The sequence below is a fragment of the Oncorhynchus clarkii genome, chromosome 23 (genome assembly GCF_045791955.1).
Source record: "Oncorhynchus clarkii lewisi isolate Uvic-CL-2024 chromosome 23, UVic_Ocla_1.0, whole genome shotgun sequence".
Taxonomy (NCBI): domain Eukaryota; kingdom Metazoa; phylum Chordata; class Actinopteri; order Salmoniformes; family Salmonidae; genus Oncorhynchus; species Oncorhynchus clarkii.
The window spans coordinates 15,515,243-15,538,207 of NC_092169.1; the positions used below are offsets into that span (position 1 = coordinate 15,515,243).

Sequence of the window (22,965 nt, forward strand, 5' to 3'; positions counted from 1 at the left end):
AATTACAATTCTTGCCGTTCATGATTTGGTCAGATATACTTGGCAGCATTTGTTTCTGGCATGTCATGCATACATTTGCCAATCTTGCCAATGAAAAAATCATTAAAGCAGTTGGCAATACCATTTGGTTGTGAGATTAATGATGGAGCTGATTTAGCCTGCTTTCCTAAAATTTCACTGAAGCTGCTCCAAAGTGTTTTACTTTCATTCTTTACGTAATTTATCTTTGTTTCATAGTGTAGTTTCTTCTTCTTTTTATTCAGTTTAGTCACATGATTTCACAGTTTGCCAATCGGTTGTGCAGCCAGATTTATTTGCCATTCCTTTTGCCTCAACTATAAAATGTTTAAATTCCTCATCAATCCACAGGGATTTAACACTTTTTTCAGTAATTTTCTTCATGGGTGCATGCTTATTAGTAACTGGGATAAGCAATTCCATAAATGTGTCAAGGGCAACGTCTGTTTGCTCCTCATTACACACCACGGACCAACAAGTATTATTTACATCATCAACATAGGAATAACTACAAAACTGATTTTATTACCTCTTACACACTATATCAGGCCCAGCCTTTGGAACGTTGGTTTTCCAAAGATATGGCTACTATATTGTGATCAGTACATCCGATGGGTCTGGATACTGCTCTCTAGCACATGTCTGCAGCATTAGTACAGATGTGACAATACATGATGTTGATTTCATTCCTGTGCTGTTTGTAACTACCCTGGTAGGTTGACTGATAACCTGAACCAGGTTGCAGGCACTGGTTACAGTGTGAAGCTTTTTCTTGAGTGGGCAGCTTGATAAAAGCCAGTCAATATTTAAATCACCCAGAAAATATACCTGTCTGTTGATATCACATACATTCTCAAGCATTTCACACGTTATCTAGATACTGACTGTTAGCACTTGGAGGTCTACAGCAGCTTCCCACTAGAATGGGCTTTAGGTGAGGCAGATGAACCTGTGGCCATATTACTTCAACAGTATTTAACATGAGTTCCTGTCTAATCTTTACAGGAATGTGGGAAAAAACACCCCCACCACTGGTAATTCTGTGGATTGGGCATGGAGAGAGACCAGGGGGAACAGTCAGAGGAGCAAACACTGACAGTTGGAATATGTGATGGAATGAAGTAGGGAGTGGTGTGCGTGTATGTGTGTACCTTGGTGGAAAAATGTGTGTGGGCAGTGGCACAGGGAGAGAGACCTGCTCTAAGGGGATCCTGGAGGCTGAGAAATTAAAACATGAGTTTTGGGGCTTCAGGGTTTCCGTGGCCCTGAGTCTCTAGGCATCTGGCTTATAACTGCATATCATTAAAAGGTGGAGATCTGCTGCATCCCTCATGGCTGAGCTATTTTTTCAGTTTTCGGTTGTGTATTCAGGTCCATTACGTGCCCTCCTTTGTGTGGTGGGTCAGGTGGGTTTTACATTAGCAGCAGGGTTGAACTCTAACCCAGATGGAGTGTCCACATCCCATTAATCACACTTGCAATATTGAGTGGTAACAACCTCTCTCTGTGTGTGTGTGTGTGTGTGTGTGTGTGTGTGTGTGTGTGTGTTATTTTACCAGGGAAGATATTGAGATCTAGGTCTCTTTTTCAAATGTTCCCTGCACATTACAAATATACACAATACAAAAACACAATAATGGAAAGCACATGTAAAACATCACAAATCACTCAGAAAAACTAACATTCCTCCACAAATAATTCCCAAATCAATACTCTAAACTGCCCGAACGGCACCAGAACATTAAGATGAAATGTATCTAGAATGTTGTTATTGTAACAATGATGCTGGGAGTCAGGTGGAGGAGTGACGCCATAAATTCTGAGCGTACTCCGCCCAGAGAAGGAATTGGGCCCACTCCTCCTGCCAGTCGTGGCAGTGACTTCTCAGGAACCTACCCAGCTCCTGTTTAATCTTCTCCACCTGCCAGTTAGACTGAGAGAGAAAGGGATAACATGTCAGGATTTAGAGAATTTGTACACAACCACCAAAATGGTGGTGAAACCATGAGAAGGGAGATCAGTGACAAAATCAATGAACAGATGAGACCATAGACGCTGAGGAGGAGCAAGCAAGGAGTTTCCCTGCTGGAGCGTGCCGGGGAGATTTAGTTTGTGCACATACAGAACAGGAGTTGACATAGCGTGTGACGTCTTGCACCAAGGTAGGTCACCAGTACCTTTCGGAGATAGATTGAATAGTGCGGGTGATACCTGGATGTCCAGCGATGACAGCTGTGTGAGACCAGGTCAGCAGCCGATCCCTTATCTCCGTAAGAACGTATATTTACTCAGGAGGAGCGGGTGCGGGTGCGGGTTCCCTCTCCAGGGCCTGGCGAATGTCCACATCTATGTACCAGACCACAGGGGCTTGTCAGGTTGTGTGCTACTGGTAAGAAGTCAGGTGGAGGAGAGCGGAGAGTTGTGATCAGGCGCACACTTTAATTGGCAGAAGTAACAACAGACGGACGCTACAGAGTCAAAACCCTCCAGCCAAATGGCAAAGTGCAAAGTGTGACAACAGTCACAATGTGGCGCGTAACACGAAACATGTAACAAAACAATTCCACACAAAGACATATGGGAAACAGAGGGGATATATATGTAGTGTGATTAGGGTATGTAAACCAGGTGTGCGGGGAAACAAGACAAAACAAATGGAACAATGACAAGTGGAGCGGCGATGGCTAGAAGACCGGTGACGTCGACCGCTGAACGCCACCCGAACAAGGAGAGGAGCCGACTTCGGCAGAAGTCGTGACAGGACTCAAGAGAGGAGAATTATGGGTGCACTCAGGGCAGGAACCTCTCCTGAATCGTAGAGACGGGATATCAGCTTTGGTGTTCTTTGAACCTGGGCGATATGTCAGAGGGAAGTCAAATCTAGTGGAAAAAAAGGGCTCACCTTGCTTGGCGTGGGTTCAGCCGCCTCGCTGTCTGTATTTACTCCAGGTTCCGATTGTCAGTGAGCGTGAGAAATTTGTCCTTGGCATCCTCAAGCCAGTGTCTCCACTTATCTAATGCCAACTTCACCGCCTGGAGCTCCCATCGCCATCATAGTTCCTCTCTGCAGGGGACAGTTTCTTTGAGTAATATGCACATGGAAACAATTTATGTGGATTACCTTGTCGTTGGGACAGGAAAGCCCCCACACCCACTTCTGAAGCATCCACCTTCACCACAAAGGGCAGCGTAGGATCTGGGTGTTTGAGCAACGGGGCGCAGGTGAAATGTCCCTTCAGTAGGCGGAAGGCTTCGTCGGCTGCAGAACTTCACCCCAACTTACAGGGACCACCCTTGAGGAGAGAGGTGAGAGGAGAGCGCTAAAGTTCTTGATGAAGTGGCGGTAGAAGTTGGCAAACCCCAAAGACCATTGTAACCCCTTTATTTTGGTTGGGACTGGCCATGACCTGGCAGCATCTACCTTCTTACCATTCATCATCACTCCTTGCAGGCTGATCTGGTAACCCAGAAAGGAGACAGCCTCTTGATGGAATTGGCACTTCTCCGCTTCGACATATAGGTGGTTAGCCAGGAGGTAATCCAGGTAGCTGAGTAGACCAGGATGTATATATGTCTATATAAACAAACACCTGGCGTCCGAGCATATCCCAGAACACCTGGTTAACGAATGCCTGGAACACTGAAGGAGCGGTCTGGCCATCCTGCCGTAGTTTGAGTAGGCACTCACTCCCCTCTCTGCCCTCTGGTGGATGATTGAAGACTAGTTTGAACAGAGCCAATGAACCCCTCATAGGAACCCAACTCCTCCTCTCTCCCAGGCGGCCATAGCTCACTCCAACACGCGTTCGGTCAGCAGGGAAATAACCATGGCAACCTTGGACCTCTTGGAGGTGGGGACTCCCATCTGATGAGAAAAATAGAGGGATCCCCGCTGTAGGAAGCCGCGGCATTTGGATTGAGTCATATTTGTCCGGGAGGGACAAGCGGGCATCGCTGATCTGCGTGGACTACTGGATCAGCTAGGGTGCTGGCTCGCTGGGTCGACTCGTGGTAGAGAATCCTCCGCTTGTTGGAGGTGACGCCCCACGGGTAATGTTGAGATGTTGAGGAACGCGGAGGACCTCATCCATAGCCGTCCTCAGATACTCTAGCTGGTCGTGGTGTTGACGAAGTAGATATCCCTGTGTGCCGACCATGATTCCCTGCTGCTTCCATTTGTTGAGGCAGTATTCTGTAACAATGACGCTGGGAGTCAGGAAGCAGGTGCAGTTGGCGAGTTTAATAAAGAACATAGAGCTATACAAAACAAGCGACTCGTCTGGACATAAACACAGAACCAATACTGCCTGAACGGTGATGCTAGGGAGTGCTAGATAAAGGAGAAGTAATCACGGTAGTGATGGGGCGCAGGTGTGCGTAATGAGGGTTGCCAGGACCGGTGGTTAGTAAACCGGCGACGCGGAGCGCCGGAGCGAGTGTAGACTTGACAATTATAGCAATACGGTGCATTAAAACTTAACCTTGTAAACAAAAAGGGAGTAATGTATGAATCTACGGGTCATTAGCGAAGTCCAGCCAACCTTTTGATACAGGATGCAGTGATGACGATCAAAACTGTAATGCGTGCGTGCATACAAGTGTGTGTTAGCAGAATCTTAGAATCAGGACAGCAGCACCCAGCAAACTATGAATGAGATGCCACGGAGTATGCCACCCCGCACTGACCCTCAACCCTCCAACAACAAAAACACACAGAAGAGAGCAGTTGGTGAGTGCCAGCTCTCAAGCTGTGTATGTGTGTGTAGACTAAACAAACTCTTGGTTTTGACTCCCTGAAATCTCTGCAAAGGAGGCATGCCAAATCATCCCCTCACCAAAAGACTCATTCTGACCCAGATTCCTGCCAAAGACAGAACCAAGCAGGGTTGAATATACCAGCTTTCATCCTTAAATCTCCTCTCCCTCCACCATCCCCACCAGTACCAGTACCAGCACTGTCCTCTCATCCCATAGACACAGTTTTTGTGTGCTCTGTTTGCGTGCTGGATACTGCATACTGGACCTACACCTTGTGGAGATGACCTCAAACACATAGCATTTTTTGAGTCGTTGAATTTTTAACTCAGCTCAAAAGCATGTAGACATTGTGAGTAATTCAAATGGAATATTGACTCACATAAATCTTTGGAACATTGAGCACTCATGGGGGATACAAACATATGTTAGGATACACACAAGGATTTTAGGTTATGGTAGAAGTCACTGGGGGTGCGTGTTACTTTATCAATCGTTCCATTCCACACTCTGCCTGTTTCCCACACAAGTTCCGTCACAGATTCTAGATGCTTTTATTCCCATGGAGTTAATAATGCTGATCTTGCCCCCTCTTCTTGTAGTCTCTTTTCAGAAATCAAGCCTACAGTTGGGATGTTGGCTGCTGGCTCTGGCAGACAATAACCTTCCATGAGTTTTAAAGAGAGGACAGGAGACCGCCTCCCTTCATCAGCAACAGCAGGACCAGGAGAAGAACACATTCAGCTGAGACCTTGAAAGTAGGATACAAACCTTTATAGGCTATATACCGTCACATAATGATAGGTGAGAGTGGGGTAAGTTGAGCCAACGGGGTAAGTTGAGCCAAAGGGGTGTGTTGAGCCAAAGAGGTGAGCTGATTCAAATGGGTAAGTTGAGCCACCCTTGTTTTTAGGAAACCATGCACAGAATTAATCATTTGACCAAATATTTAGGAAGAGGTCATCATTTCATGGAGTCTGTGAAGGAAGAAACCACATAGAAAAAATGGTAAGCAAGTTAGGTAAAAAAAAAAGGATTTTCATCCAACTCAAATGAATATGTTAGAGGTTTCATGATCATGATACTGTATCTAAACCAAAGAAGATAATTTTAAGACTGTTCTATACATCAGTTGGGGTCTCAATATGAGGTTCTGAACCTAGCATGAAAGTGCATTATTGTGGCTGTGTGGGCTAATATAGTCAAAATGATTGCTTGGGGTAAGTTGAGCCAATGGTCAAACAAATTGAAGTGTTTTCTTCCATGGTGTAATGCAAGGCATTATCCTTGGGATATGTGATAACAAAAAGGCCTGGAGTTAAAAGTGTAAAAAAATAAAGTGTTTGTTAGGTGTTAAGCCTGTGTTAAAAGATGCTTAAAATTATTAAAAGACAAAAAAGTGATTGTGGTTGTGCTGAATTGTTTTTGGGAAATAAAGATAGGCATTGTTTTATAAAAGTAATGGTCATATTTTATTCAGTACAGATTTGTAGGTGGCTTAACTTACCCTGCCCTGTGGCTCAATTTACACCATACCTGGGGTGAATTGTGCCAAGTGACCTCTTTTTTTGGACAAGATATGTTCTCAAAACTAATATTTACACAAATTCAGATTATTTCGAGGGATGCACAACATCCTGAAATATATGTGGAAATCTTTGTTAGAAAGGACACTATATTTCCCTTGAGGGAGTGATGCTGAATGTAAAAAATCACTCAACCTGCCCCACTCTACCCCACATTGAATATGTCTTTTAACTAAAATCTATTTTTAATTGCTGAATGTTATAGGTTGTATGATGACACATCGCTCAAGTAGAGTGTAACCTAACATTTTTGACAGCCAGTGCTAGAAATATGATGTGACTATTTAAAATCACTGAAGTGTTCAGTGGCCTCTGTTTAATGAGGCCCCAGTGTGAATAGAACAACCATAATGCAATGAGGAATAACACTGTAAATTCATTGAATGTACCAAGTGTAATTCACTGTAACTGGGCTGGGATTTCATTTCAACATCCAGAGGGATTGTTCATTCGTATAAACTCTGGAAAGAAAAGAAAACAGAATGAATTATGGTTCCAGGAAGTGTGATGGAAGTGTTTTTAAAGAATTTTGTCAGTCCTCTGTCTGGAATTATTCAGCACACAGCTCCAGAAATAATACTTGCTTTCTCTATCTAAAAGACTGCCGCGCTGCTTGTCCACCTGTATCAATAGTACTGTTGATGTCACAAGAAAACCTTTAATCTCCAAATCATAACATTTTCTTAGATCAACCTTTCATTCCCCCGTAGAATAGAGGGAAATGTGTTCTAAAATATTAAGGTTTATTTTATCCTATAGGCAGAGGACTTTGATAAGCCCTAAATTCAGAAGATGAAGGTACAGACAGACCCTTTTGCTTTCACATTGTACCCACTGTTTTGATCCTTATACCTAAAGCAGGGAAGCATTGCCTGACAAGAACACACTCTCTGATATGAGCATCCTGAGAGGTTGTGATATGTAATTGGAGTGGTCAGACTTGCTAGTGGAGGAAGCAGAATTAATGTTACATGTCTCATATGTTAGATCGCCTCTGACTGAACCCTAATCCTGGAATAATACTTAGCACAGCTATGAGCTGTATATGACAAAGTCCACAAAACACTACACCATTGAAGGGGAAAACCAATCACAGATTAATTGACCATTGTAGTGTCCAAAATGTTCCTCTTTTTTAAAAACAGTTCAAAAATAAATATAATTATCTCGTTTGACAGGAGAACACTACTGAAGGCCAGACTGTGGTGCTACAGTACCTGTTGTGCCTACAGCAACATTTGGAGCAGCCATGATGGATAAACCCTCTACTGCTCCTCCACACACCTCCCATCCCACAATAGATGTGCCTTGACGGCCCCAGTCCCTCCCCTCTGACATCTGCATCCCCCTCTCCACAGCCCTGTTCCATCCTGTCTACATAATGTCTCGTACAGACTACAAAAATGGTGCCATTTCTCAAACGGACTACACATATGGCCAACTCTGCCCCATGGAAGTTAAGAACTACAGGAAAAGACCCACAATGCCTTGTTTGGACGATGTGGATGACGGTCACATAATCCTGCCCAGTGTCCTGGAGGTGAGGCGGGTTCCTCTGTGGCCATTGGGCCCCCTGAGGAGTGTCACAAAGGTCAAGGTTATCAGCTTCCTGCTCGGACTGACATTGACCTTCCTCATTATGGCTTCTTACGTCTTGACCTTGGATAAAAAGGGTCTGATGCTGACACCGCCACCGTTCCACCTCAGTACTATAGTCAACCCCAGCAGCACCATCTCCCCTAACCTGCCCTCTACCAAGGACTATGTCAACATTAACCTCCTGGTGAAGTGCATTACAGCTAAGCTTGAGTTCAGCCCAAGGAAGCTGCCTCTTCTGAAGGACGTTGTCAATAGTGACTCTCGAGTGAGTATGTGTCTGGCTTGTTTCTTCATGTGTGCTATTTTGTTTCAGGGCGAAAATTCTTTCAATCATAATATCAATTAAGATAAATTGTTTAGGACTGTTTGACATTGTATCTGTTTTGCACTTCCCAGTTGTTTTCCATTATTCCTCGTCAGTTCCTCCCCAATATCAAGAGTCCATGCTGGTATGAGGAGCTCTCTGGGAAAACCAAAGTGGATCCTTACAGGAAAAACTTGTATGCAGTTCGCTCCAAGACCTTCCGGACGGTCCGTGACTACCTGAGGAATCATTTCCAGGAACACTTGTCCCACAGCGTCGACGACAAGCAATACCGCCTGCGCTGTCTGCCATATTTCTACATCATTGGCCAGCCCAAATGTGGCACAACGGACCTGTTTCACCGACTGCTACTACACCCGGAGGTCAAGTTCACCACCATGAAAGAGCCCCACTGGTGGACAAGGAAAAGGTTTGGTAAGCCCTAGTCCCCCTGTGGTCCCCCTGTCTTCACTTTGGTAGAAGTGCCCAAATAATTTTACTTCCCTTGAATTTGGATGGAAAACCTTTACGTTGGCTTCAACAGACTTTTCACCCTGCCAAAATACATTTCCAGGGGGAACCACCAGTAATGTGTGGATGAACTTATTTCTATTCATATTCATATGGCATATATTTTGAGGTAATACAGTGTGCCTCTTTTTCCAATGACTATGCCGAAATCTACATAATGTACACTAGTAACAGTATAACTGAATGAAAACCCAAAGAGTTGCCTCTGTTTTGATCATCTCCGCTTATAATTCCCCCTGTAGTTATTTTTCAAAACCTTTGTACAGAGTGAGTAAGTGTTGTTCTAGACCTCTACTGTAGTGTGCGGGTGATAGACGAGACCAGGTCCAGCCCCTCCAGCCTAGTGTCTGTTGTAATTCCTTTAATTGAATGGAATGCTTCATGATAGTCTGAGAGGCAGCGTAGGTGTCGGATCACACTCTGAGGAGAGCCATACTGTAGAGCACACAGAGTGCATTGATTGCCGACTCCATCGCCAAGTGGATTTGTGGGCGTTCAAAGCAGTGGGGGAGATGGTTGAAGATGTTGATCTTTCTGCTGACAATGGATCAGAAAGGCAGCTACATCGGGTCTCCTGTGGCGACGTAGTCGGAGGTCTTAATCTTCTCTGAGCTCTGACAGGTGTGAAAATATGGAAGGAACTTACAGTCAAAATTGTATCACCTTAAGCTGGCAGAGAAGTTTTGTTGAAAAATATGATTTGCTTTTGAGAGGGTCTATAGTTATGATAGATCATAGATGGAAGTGGTAGTAAAATGAGATTGAATGATGAAGTCATTGACCATGATGTTGTTTTCCCTTGTGGTGCAGGTATCATCCATCTTAAAGACGGCCTCCTGGAGCGCTTCCCTGTGGAGGACTACCTGGACCTTTTTGACCTGGCTGCCTACCACATCCAGCAGGGAATACTGGGGAATACCTCTGGAGATGACAGCCAGCGACACCTCATCACAGGTAACATACAGGTTGTCATATATGTACTGTAGGTCATTTATGTACACAGGACACATCTTCAATAATAATTTAGGTCATTTGAAAGTCTTTATAAACTCTTGGGTTGCACTCCAAAAGTTAGTCATATAGGCTGGCTTCTTCACTCTTTTCAAGAAAGTCATGGAGGCTGCCGTCTTAGTGTGTGTGTGTGTGTGTGTGTATTATGTATACGTTTATGTGAGGAGGAGGTAATGTGTGATTCAAATCAAATCAAATGTTATTTGTCACATGCGCCAAATACAACAGGTATTGTTGACCTTACAGTGAAATGCTTACTTACAAGCCCTTAATTAACCAACAATGTAATTTTAAGAAAAAACTCAAAAAAGTAAGAGGTAAGAATAAAAAATAATTAAGGAGCAGCAGTAAATAACAATAGCGGGGGCTATATACAGGGGGCACTGGTACAGAGTCAATGTGTCAATGTGCGGTGGCACCGGTGTCGAGGTAATTATGTACATGTAGGTAGAGTTATTCAAGTGGCTATGCATAGATAATAACAGAGAGTAGCAGCAGCGTGGGTGGGGGTGGGTGGGTGGGGGTGGGGGGGCAATGCAAATAGTCTGGATAGCCATTTGATTAGCTGTTCAGTAGGAGTCTTATGGCTTGGGGGTAGAAGCTGTTTAGAAGCCTCTTGGACCTAGACTTGGTGCTCCGGTAGCAGAGAGAACAGTCTATGACTAGGGTTGCTGGAGTATTTTACCATTTTTAGGGCCTTCCTCTGACACTGCCTGCTATAGAGGTCCTGGATGGCAGGAAGCTTGGCCATGGTGATGTGTACTGGGCTGTACACACTACCCTCTGTAGTGTCTTGCGGTCGGAGGCCGAGCAGTTGCCACACCAGGCAGTGATGCAACCCGTCAGGATGCTCTCGATGGTGCAGCTGTAAAACCTTTTGAGGATCTGATTACCCATGTTAGTTTGTTGGTGATGTGGACGCCAAGGAACTTGAAGCTCTCAACCTGCTCCACTGCAGCCCCGTCAATGAGAATTGGGTCGTGCTCGTTTGTCCTTTTCCTGTAATCCACAATCATCTCCTTTGTCTTGATCACATTGAGGGAGAGGTTCTTGACTTTGCACCAGGTCTCTGACCTCCTCCCTATAGGCTGTCTCATCGATGACGGTGATCAGGACTACCACTGTTGTGTCGTCAGTAAAGTTAATGATGGTGTTGGAGTCATGCCTGGGCGTGCAGTCGTGAGTGAACAGGGAGTACAGGAGGGGACTGAGAATGGGGCCCCCGTGTTGAGGATCAGCGTGGTGGATGTGTTGTTACCTACCCTTACCACCTGTGGACGGCCCGTCAGGAAATCCAGGGTTCCAGTTGCAGAGGGAGGTGTTTAGTCCCAGGCTCCTTAGCTTAGTGATGAGCTTTGAGGGCACTATGGTGTGGAAAGCTGAGCTGTAGTCAATGAATAGCATTTTCACATAGGTGTTCCCTTTGTCCAGGTGGGAAAGGGCAGTGTGCAGTGCAATAGAGATTGCATCATCTGTGTATCTGTTGGGGCGGTATGCACATTTGAGTGGGTCTAGGGTTTCTGGGATAATGGTGTTGATGTGAGTCATGACCAGCCTATCAAAGCATTTCATGGCTACAGACGTGAGTGCTGCGGGTCGGTAGTCATTTAGGTAGGTTATCTTAGTGTTCTTGGGCACAGGGACAATGGTGGTCTGCTTGAAACATGTTGATATTACAGACTCAGACAGGGAGAGGTTGAAAATGTCAGTGAAAACACTTGCCAGTTCGACAGCGCATGCTCGGAGTACACGCCCTGGTAATCCGTCTGGCCCAGCGGCCTTGTGAATGTTGACCTGTTTAAAGGCCTTACTCACATTGGCCGCGGAGAGCGTGATCACACAGTCGTCTGGAACAGCTGATGTTGTCATGCATGTTTCCGTGTTACTTGCCTCAAAGCGAGCAAAGAAGTTATTTATCTCATCTGGTAGGCTCGTGTCACTGGGCAGCTCTCAGCTGTGCTTGCCTTTGTGGTCTGTAATAGTTTTCAAGCCCTGCCACATCCAACAACAGTCAGAGCCGGTGTACTACGAGTCAATCTTATTCCAGTATTGACGCTTTGCCTGTTTGATGGTTTGTTGGAAAGCATAGTGGGATTTCTTATAAGCTTTCGTGTTAGAGTCCCGCTCCTTGAAAGCGGCAACTCTACCCTTAGCTCAGTGCGAATGTTGCCTGTAATCCATGGCTACTGGTTGGGGTATGTATGTACAGTCACTGTGTGGACAACGTCCTCGATGCACTTGTTGATAAAGCCAGTGACTGATGTGGTGTACTTCTTAATGCCATCGGAAGAATCACGGAACGTATTCCACCCTGTGCTAGCAAAACAGTCCTGTAGTTTAGCATCTGCTTCATCTGACCACTTTTTTTATAGACCGAGTCACTGGTGCTTCCTGCTTTAATTCTTGCTTGTAAATAGGAATCAGGAGGATAGATTTATGGTCAGATTTGCCAAATGGAGAGCGAGTGAGAGCTCTGTACGTGTCTCTGTGTGTGGAGTAAAGGTGGTCTAGAATTTTTTCCCCTCTAGTTGCACATTTAACATGTTGATAGAAATGAGGTAAAACTGATTTAAGTTTCCCTGTATTAATGTCCCCTGCTTCTAAGAGTACTGCCTCTGGATGAGCATTTTTCTGTTTGCTTATGGCAGAATACAGCTCATTGAGTGCGGTTTTAGTACCAGCCTCGGTCTGTGGTGGTATGTAGACAGCTACGAAAAATACAGATGAAAACTCTCTCGGTAGATAGTGTGGTCTACATCTTATCATGAGATACTCTACCTCAGGCGAACAAAACCTTGTGACTTCCATAGATATCATGCACCAGCTGTTGTTTACATAAATGCATAGGCTGCTGTTCTGTTCATAGGCTGCTGTTACCAGATGCTGCTGTTCTGTCCTGTCGATATAGTGTATAACCTGCCAGCTGTATGTTCTTAATGTCTTTGTTCAGCCATGACTTGGTGAAACATAAGATAATTAATGTCCTTTTGGTAGGATATACGTGCTTTCAGTTTGTCCCATTTATTTTCCAGCGATTGAATGTGAGCAAGGGCAGATTAGCCACTCGTTGCCTGATCCTCACAAGGCATCCCAATCTCTTTTCACGAAACCTACGTTTCCTTTTCCAGCGAATCACGGGGATCTGGGCCTGGTCGGGCGTAGTATATCCCTTGCGTCCGACTCATCCTAGTTCTGATGTCCAGGAGCTCTTATCAGTCATAAGAGCTTGGATGAAAGGTGCCCAGAGGTGCCCAGAGTAAACTGCCAGCTCCTCAGTCCCAGTTGCTAATATATGCATATTATTATTAGTATTGGATAAAAAACACTCTGAAGTTTCTAAAACTGTTTGAATGATGTCTGTGAGTATAACAGAACTCATATGGCAGGCAAAAACCTGAGTAGAAATCCAAACAGGAAGTGGGAAATCTGAGTCAATTTTCAACCCAGCCCCTATTGAATACACAGTGGGATATTGGTTATGTTGCACGTCCTAAGGCTTCCACTAGATGTCAACCATCTTTAGAAACTTGTTTGAGGATTCTACTGTGAAGTGGGACCGAGGAATGAGCCAGAGGTCTGCCAGCGGTCACGGGCTGGTCACACGCATTTCACATGAGAGGTAGCTGCGTTCCTTTGCTTTTCTGAAGACAAAGGAATTCTCCGGTTGGAATATTATTTATGTTTTATGTTAAAAACATCCTAAAGATTGATTATATACATCGTTTGACATGTTTCTACAGACAGTAACGGAACTTTTTGACATTTCGGAACATTCATGACTTAGGATTTGTTTACCAAACGTGCTAACAAGAGTAGCTCTTTGGACAAAAATGATGGACATTATCGAACAAATCAAACATTTACGGGATTCATCCAATTGCTTTGAGGAGTATACCACCTCAGTCACCGGCTTAAAAAATAAGTGCATCGGCGACGTCGTCTCCACAGTGACCATACGTACATTTCCCAACCAGAAGCCATGTCGCACACTAATCCTCTTATGCCCTCAGACGAACCATCAAACAAGCTAAGCGTCAATACAGGACTAAGATTGTATCCTACACTGGTTCTGACGCTCGTCGGATGTGGCAGGGCTTGAAAAATATTACGGATGACAAAGGGAAACCCAGCCATGAGCTGCTTAGTGACGAGAGCCTACCAGACGAGTTAAGTGCCTTTTATGCTCGCTTCGAGGCAAGCAACACTGAAGCATATGCTCTCTGTAGCCGATGTGAGCATGACCTTTAAACCGGTCAACATTCACAAAGCTTCAGGGCCAGATGGAATACCAGGACGTGTATTCAAAGCATGAGTGGACCAACTTGCATGTGTCTTCACTGACGTGTTCAACCTCTCCCTGACCGTGTCTGTAATACCTACATGTTTCAAACAGACCACCATAGTCCCTGTGCCCAAGAAAGCGAAGGTATCCGGCCTAAATGACTACCACTCCATAGCACTCATGTTGGTAGGGATGAAGTGCTTTGAAAGGATGGTCATGGCTCACATCAACACCATCATGCTGGAATCCCTAGACCCACTCCAATTTGCATACCGCCCCAACAGATCCACAGATGATGCAATCTCAATTGCACTCCATACTGCCCTTTCCCACCTGGACAAAAGGAACACCTATGTGAGAATGCTGTTCATTAACTATAGCTCAACGTTCAACGCCATAGTGCCCACAAAGCTGATCAGTAAGCTAAGGACCCTGGGACTAAACACCTCCCTCTGCAACTGGATCCTTGACTTCCTGACGGGCCGCCCCCAGGTGGTAATGGTAGACAACAACACACCTTCCATGCTGATCCTCAACACGGGGGCCCCTCAGGGACGCGTGCTTAGTCCCCTCCTGTAAAGCCTATTCACCCACGACTGCGTGGCCAAGCACAACTCCAACACCATCATTAAGTTAGCTGACGACACAACAGTGGCATGCCTGACCACCAACAACGATGAGACAGCCTATAAGGAGGAGGTCAGAGACTTGGCAGTGTGGTGCAAGGACAACAACCTCTCCTTTAATGTGAGCAAGACAAAGAGGCTGATTGTGGACTATAGGAAAAGGAGGACCGAACAGGCCCCCATTAACATCGACAGGGCTGAAGTGGAGCCAGTCTAGAGTTTCAAGTTCTTTGGTGTCCACATCACCAACGAACTATCATGGTCCAAATACACCAAGAGAGTTGTGAAGAGGGCACGACAACACCTTTTCCCCCACAGGATACTTAAAAGATTTGGTATGGGTACTCAGACCCTCAAAAAGTTCCACAGCTACACCATCAAGAGCATCCTGACCAGTTGCATCACCGCCTGGTATGGCAACTGCTCGGCATCTGACTGTAAGGCGCTACAGAGGGTAGTGCGTACAGCTGAATACTTCACTGGGGCCAAGCTTCCTGACATCCAGGACCTATATACTTGGTGTGTCAGAGGACGGCCCAAAAATCTTTCAAGACTCCAGTCACCCAAGTCATAGACTGTTGTCTCTGCTAGTGCATGGCAAGTTGTACCGGAGTGCCAAGTCTAGGACCAAAAGGTTCCTTAACAGCTTCTACCCCCAAGCCATAAGACTGCTGAACAATTCATCAATTGGCCACCCGGACTATTTACATTGACCTGTTACTTTTGGATTTTATTTAGGATTTTTTTACTTTAGTTTATTTAGGAAATATTTTCTTAGCTCTATTTCTTGAACTGGTTGGTTAAGGGCTTGAAAATAAGCATTTCACGGTAAGGTCTACAACTGTTTGTTTGTGTTGTCACATAATCTGACATTAGGCAATCTATTAGAATTTTAGCAAACAGGAAATGCCGGAGTAATTTCTGCATAGTGCATCTTTAAGTGAAAAAGTACATTTTGTGTGCATTACATCATCACGCACAGATTTTTTTTAACGCAACAAGTTAGTTCGGTGGAAAAATGTGCATGTTGTCTTCATACAGATTTTTGAATATTTGCATGAAAATCTTCCGCTAATTGGATGGAAATGTAGATACTATTATGGATATATCCAAATAAATGTCACCTGAAAAAACCTTCAAGAAATGCTAATGCAGCTACTTTGCTGTTATTCTGGCTGCACTGTTCAATGTGACTGTGTTAGCTGAAGTTGGCTAGCTAGCAAGCAAGGGATAAGAACGTTGCCATGCTGAACATTTAGAACAAATTACTGGGTCACATCCAAAGACGTACAACAAAAAGACTTCACAACTGGGTTGCATCTCTGGCAACATAGAATGAACAACCAGCTGGCTTGGTTAGCAACCCTACATTTGTGACAGGACTATATCTCGTAGAAGGATGAAATAGTATGAATAAATTCATAAAAATTACGTTTTTAATGAAAATAGGTAAATCATTAATTTAATATGTTGGTAACCCGTTGTATGAAAGTGACAATTCCCTCAAATCCGGTGTCTGGAGGATATATTGGCACAGTTTGCCTCCAAACACCAGCTTCTCTGGCATTATCACTTAAATGGGCATCACACTTCTGTTGGATTGACAGGTGAAGCAAGCGCATCCACAATGTGGGACAACCAAGCCTGGAGCTATCTCTACGACAACCGGGTGGATGGGGAGCCTCCTTTCCTGGCCCAGGACTTCATCCACACTGTTCAGCCCAACGCTAAAATCATCGTCATGCTCAGAGACCCAGTAGAGAGGTACAGATGTGGGATCGTAATTTGACCAGTTTCTCACAGCAGGAAATAATCCTGCAGCAACTGCAGTACATTATTATGTGGATTATAATTAATGGACATTTTCTTCGGGGTTGATCCATTTTTGTGTTTATGCAAATCAAGTCTGAAATATTGAAGTGGAAATTATATTCCTTAGAATCCTTTTTAAACATTGAATACACTATTCTCACACACCAGGGTGATCAAATTAAGTCCGACATAGTTTTCACTATAGTGCATTTGGTCAATGTATCTAATGAAAGTATGTTTTCTGGTTTGTGTCTCCGTGTGGTTTAGGTTGTATTCAGACTATCTGTACTTCAACATGGCTAACAAGTCAGTGGAGGACTTTGACCAGAGGGTCTCAGAATCCTTACAGCTGTTTGAGGCTTGTTTAGCAGAGAGCTCCATGCGTTCCTGTGTCTACAATACTAGACTTTCCAATGCCATGCCGGTGAGTGGAACATATAAATAAATAAAATAATAATACATATGCCAATTAGCAGGACACTTTTACAGTCATGCATGCATATTTTTATTCCTGGCATTGGAAATGTACATGTCACGCCCTGACCTTAGAGATCCTGTTTATGTCTCTAGTTTGGTTTGGTCATGGTGTGATTTGGGGTGGGTATTCTATGTTCTATTATTTGTATTTCTATGTTTAGGCAGGGTAGGGTTCTCAATCGGGGACAGCTGTCTATCGTTGTCTCTGATTGAGAACCATACTTAGTTAGCCCTTTTTCCCACCTGTCTTTGTCGGAAGTTGACTTTGTTTATGGCACATAGCCGTTAGCTTCACGGTTTGTTTTGTAGTGTTTATTGTTTTGTTCGGCGTCTTTTCAAATAAAAAGAAAATGTACACTCACCACGCTGCGCCTTTGTCCTCTTCATTCAACGGCCGTGACAGAACTTCCCACCACCAAGGGACCAAGCAGCGTGGTCAGGAGGAGAGGACACGACGGAAACCTGAGAGGCAGCCCCAAAATATTTTTCTTTTTTGGGGCGGGGGGGCAGATGACGTGGGCGTCGGTGCTGAGGGGTGAGTCCGAGACTGAGGAAGAATTCTTGGACAGTTTGAGTGAGGAGTGGTTGGCAGTGGAGATGGACGAAAGAGTTTGGAGGGGTTGGAGTCTTGGGCAAAACAGTCGCTTTGAGGAGCATGTGACCCTTCAGGCACCATGCTTTGAGGTTACACATACTGTGTCGCCGGTACGCATCCACAGCCCAGTGCGTCCTGTGCCAGCGCCCCGCAGTTGCCGGGCAAGGGTAAGCATCCAGCCAGGATGGGTTTTGCCAGCTCTGCGCTCCAGACCTCCAGTGCGTCTCCACGGCCCAGTATATCCTGTGCCAGCTCCACGCACCCGGTCTCCTGTACATCTGCCCAGCCCGGTAAGCCCTGTTCCAGCTCTACGCACTAAGCCTCCTGTATGTCTCCTCAGGCTGGTGAGTCCGGTGCCTGCTCCCAGAGCCAGACCTCCTGTGTGTCTCTCCGCTCCAGTGATGATCCATGGCACGAAGCCTCCAGTGATGATCCATGGCATGAAGCCTCCAGTGATGATCCATGACACGAAGCCTCCAGTGATGGTCCATGGCACGAAGCCTCCAGTGATGATCCATGGCACGAAGCCTCCAGTGATGTTCCATGGCACGAAGCCTCCAGCGATGGCCTCCATTATTGTGTTTATTGTGTCATTATCTTTGGTGGATAGTGTATTGTCTAGATGGGAAGTAATGTGCCAGAGCAAGAAGAAACACTCATTTTGACCGCATTTATTGAAAGAGCATTATCCCACAGGGCACAGAGGGCAGTTCAATGTCTAGTTTTGATTTAAGCTTGGTTGAGTTGTCAGAACCTGAATTCAATGTGAAATCTACCAAAAATGTCAGTATGTCGTTGGAGTTGGGTTAAAATGTGGGTGAAAAAAGTGCTAAATCCCCATTATGTTGATGACTTTTTACAAATCCTCGTTGATTCAGCATCAACTTTTTTTGTTTTGTTGAAATGACTTGGGAACACTGTGGATTTAAACAGTTTTTGACCAGTGGCATGTCATCAAAGTGCATACAAAGTTATTCAGAGATGGCTTTGTCTATGCCAAATTGTGATACAGCTTCCATGTCTTAGCTAGATTGATTCCATGTCAACTTGTGATCCATAACTCAGGCCTTTATTTCCCATGTCTAATGGGATATTTTATTAAAATCACGGCTACTTCCTTGAGGCTGGTGAAAATGTGTTGTGACATATGCCACTGATTTGATTAGTGAGGAACTGTGAAGTTTCCGTTCAGAACTGATTGAACTGAGATGCACTTACTGGAAGTTATTTAGGAAGTAGTCTCTAGAAATACTGTCATTTATTTTCAGAAAATACATTTTCTTGCTGTTTTAACTATTTTACTACATTGACATTGGCTCAGTTTTATACAGGTATGTGTGCTTTAGTTTATGATGATCCCCATTAGCTGTTGCACATGCAGCGGCTCCCCTTCCCTTGGGTCCATAAGCTTTAATGCTGTAAACATTTCCTTATTGGACAGAGTTCAGCAAAGCTAAGTAAAGGCTTGCCAAATGCCCTCTGTAAATTGTAAACCGTCCAGATGCTGTAATGTACCGAGCAGCATTTCCACGGGATTGAGCTGAGTTAGCTCTGTCTGTGCCCTCGTCACACAGTAGCATACCAGGTTGGCTGCAGCTGTCACAGCCTGGGGCACAGCTAGTTTACATAGGAAAAGCACAAATCACGATACCCACAGCCAGAGATAAACACTACTGTTCACACTGTTCTACATACCTCTCAGCCTGATTTGTTGTATTAATGTTATTATATTGGTGCCAACATGGTGTTCAGAGGAGTACCTTTGGAGATCCGTGTGTACCTATTAAGGTAAATAAATATGAACAAAGTATAAGTTATTTGACATACAGCAGCGTCATGGATGTCGACCTAAAGTAGCTCCCTGTTTACATTTGACTTCTGAATCCATGCTGTTGAGCTTATGATCGTTTAAAAAATAGTCCCTCCTCTCTCTCTGCTGTATCTACAGAAGTATAATTACTTTTGTTGGTTGGTCTCCAGCACTCTCTGCAGGTAAGCTTGGGTACGAGTCATGCTGTAACTCTTTATCACCAGTATTCTTATAGCATGTACCTTGTTCTCCACCTTAACAATGAAGCCTTGGTAGAATAGTTATGTAAATGTGATGATAGTCTAATGTTCAGTGTTTGTTGTGGTCCTCTCCAGGTCAGACTGAACCTGGGACTATATATTGTCTTCCTGCTGGACTGGTTGACTGTCTTCCATAGGAATCAGATCCTGGTTCTGCAGTTAGAAGACTACGCTGCCAATCTGAGTCTCACCATAAATAAAGTCTTTGACTTCCTAAACGTGGGTACGTACCGGAAAAACACAGCTATCAGCTCAAATTCTACATCAACATCCTAGGTTTGTTCAGAGCTGGGACACAATATTGTGGATGCATGTACATGTCTGCTTCTTCCTCTGTGTGCATTTCAACATCTGGGGCCTCATTTATCAAAGGTGTGTGTGCATAAAAAAGACTCTATACCTTGAATGCGCCACAAAGATTTGTATGTATTAATGTTGAACATGATGGGAAAGTGTGCCGATCTCCACACAAATCTCAAATGATGTGTGTGCACAACTTCCAGAAGGTTGATCAATTGAATTGCAAGAAAATAAGCTTTATTGTTCATTTGGGGGAAATGGGGAGGTGTTGCTTGTGAATTATTATAATGGTAAGCAAATATACATATTAAAACAGACGCATCTGCCGTTGGTAAGGAGATCGCATTGCAGCATGTTGTCTAATATGTTTATTTTACTTTTATTACATATGCCTGAATCATAATCATATTGCAGTACATGTCTCTCCCTACTGGGCAAAAACTGGTTCAATCAATGTTGTTGCCATGTCATTTCAACCAAAACATTCAATGTGATGACATTGAATCAACGTGGAAAGCTGATTGGATGTAAATCAAAACTAGACGTTGAACTGACATCGGTTCCAAGTCGGTCCTTTTCTGACATAATTGGTTTAAATTATTCCTGCTACACAACAAATAGTAGGCTACCATTTATCAATCAAGCATGCTTGAAAGTAAATAGACCGGTAGCGTTGACAGTATGTGACAGTATGATTATACTACAGTAGTGCTGTGCGATAGGATTAGGAGCGTGACATCGTAGCCTATTTCATCTCAGAGCCTATACCAAGGCAGACGATAGAAACACAATCATCTATTTATAAACAAAATATTGAACAACAATTCGTCTTTTGCATAGGGCCTTTATCTGAGCAGATCGAGGCAGCACTCACCAAGAGGCCCATGTCCAACACACGGAGGGCAGCAGACAGGAGCTTGGGCCCCATGTTGCCCAGCACCAGGGACCTCCTCAGGGACTTCCACCGGCCATTCAACCACAAACTGGCCACAGTCCTGGACAACAAGGCCTTCCACTGGACAGAGACATGAGGAATGTCTCAATCAGAGATGGATACAGTCCTGAGGAGTAAGTCCCCCATGGTCCTATGAATCCTATGAGATGAACTGTCAAGTGGAAGAAACCATGGACATTACATGTCACAATGGGTGAATGTATAGACAATAAAATGGCTGAGGTACTGAACAATACATCTGTCTAGTACTTTTTAAAATAACCTCTATTTAATTAGGCAGGTCTGTTAAGATTATCATAATTTTTTTACAATGACAGCCTACCCTGGCCAAACCCTAATGTGGTTGGCACTGGGCCAATTACGCGCTACCCTACAAGACTCCCAATCACGGCCGGTTGTGATACAGCCTGGAATTGAACCAGGGCCTGTAGTGACACCTCTAGCACTAAGATGCAGTGCCTTAGACCTCTGCGCCACTCGGGAGGATATCATTTTTTGTGTGGTTTCACTGTGGTGCCCTTTCATGTTGGTGAAGAGTTCGCTTTTTGTTGGAGACTCCAGGAAAATGACTGGGATAGAACCTGGTGGACTACTCCCTCTAGTGGGGAAGCTTTCCATATGACACATACTGAGAGTGAAAGGAGAGCCTTCACAATGCTAATGATGGATCATTTTTATATACTGTATGCCAGTGTTTCCCATCTCCAGTCCTCGAGTACCCCCAACAGCACACCTTTTTGTTGTAGCCCTCGGCAAACTCACCTGATTCAAATCATTGCGGGCTTGATGATTAATAGGCAAGTTGAATCAGGTGGGCTTGTCCAGGGCTACAAAAAACGTGCAGTTGGGGGTACTCGAGGACTGGAGTTGAAAATACTGCTGTATGCCACTGGGCATTTCAATTGCAGTCATTGTGAAATAATTCTGTAAGAAACCATATTGGAGCAAACAGCACAATGGATTTTATCAGATGACGTTGCCTTCAAGTAATGGAAGGTGATGCCAAAGAAACATTTCCATCCTGGATGGGCAATAAAGTTTTATTCTATTCTATTAATCTTTAAAAACAAACACGAAACACCCTGTTTCTACGGCCATACGATGTTCATTTTAACTACATTAAATGTATTAAATGTTAAAGACGTAAACAAATGGTCATAAGCTGCTTTTTTCATATGAAATTTGTGTTTGAGCATAGACGCCATTCTATACTGCCCTAGACACACATTGGTACACGTCCTGGCACCAGAGGGCAGCAGAACCACAGAGACTCAGTATGGAATCTATCATTTCCTAACATCATGTTAACCTATCTCCTTACCAAAGTCTGGCCTGTTTGTTTCTAACTGATATTTTCCAGCATTTTCTATGTTTTTACACACTCTGTACGTGGACACATTTGACATAAAATCAAGCAATAAGCCTAGCTTACCAGCCACCCACTACAATCTCTAGTCAATGTTGAAAGTCTCAGCACAGGCGTTGAAGTGTTTTTGAAGTGTTCATTGTCATATTAGAGTACTCGACTTAATGCTTAGGGACAGTTAGAAATGTACACCCCACTCATAGAATTAACTCAAAATAATGTTTACGGCCACAAATAACAACAACTGTAGTGACCCTGTGTTTATAAACGTGGATATTAACTGCTGCTTCAGCATACTTTTGTGGCACAGTCAATGCCACGCAGGGTTACGGGCCAGAAGGTTAAGGGTTAGCCGACCACCACGGACAACCTCACTCCCCCTCCTGTTTCATTAGACCTACACTATGATCAGAGCCAGGTGCAGACAATGATCAGCTAGGGGGAAATCAGATTTTTAAACATTTTGATGCCATATTTATAATTACAGTAACGGGTTTCTGTGCCACACTCTAAAAAGAAAAGGTTCCTAGAGGCACCTTTAGGGGTTACTCAGATTGCAACACCGGCGGAACCCCTAAAGGTGCTTCCAGGAACCTTTCAAATGACAGTTTAGGGTGTTAAGGTTCCTGTAGGAACCTTTTATGTCCGATGTAGTCCACTATGAATAATAATAATAAT

The 22,965-nt window shown here is 44.2% G+C and overlaps 1 protein-coding gene across 3 annotated transcripts in view; it reads left to right on the forward strand.

The window, feature by feature from the left end:
- Nucleotides 1-22,073, forward strand: part of LOC139381533 (carbohydrate sulfotransferase 15-like) — a 37,228-nt gene extending 15,155 nt beyond the window's left edge. The window contains exons 2-9 of one of the 3 annotated variants that reach the window (XR_011628561.1): nucleotides 5,376-5,531; nucleotides 7,538-8,223; nucleotides 8,355-8,697; nucleotides 9,604-9,747; nucleotides 16,320-16,476; nucleotides 16,792-16,948; nucleotides 17,405-17,536; nucleotides 17,937-19,406. Coding sequence is in view for 2 of the 3 variants with exons in the window: in XM_071125152.1 (XP_070981253.1) it covers nucleotides 7,741-8,223; nucleotides 8,355-8,697; nucleotides 9,604-9,747; nucleotides 16,320-16,476; nucleotides 16,792-16,948; nucleotides 19,742-19,889; nucleotides 20,807-20,997 (1,623 nt within the window). In the remaining variant the exon portion in view is untranslated. Of the gene's footprint in view, nucleotides 1-5,375; nucleotides 5,532-7,537; nucleotides 8,224-8,354; nucleotides 8,698-9,603; nucleotides 9,748-16,319; nucleotides 16,477-16,791; nucleotides 16,949-17,404; nucleotides 17,537-17,936; nucleotides 19,407-19,741; nucleotides 19,890-20,806 lie in introns of those variants that run through there. The other 2 variants (XM_071125152.1, XM_071125153.1) reach the window with 2 other exon arrangements.
- The last annotated feature ends 892 nt before the right edge of the window (nucleotides 22,074-22,965 follow it).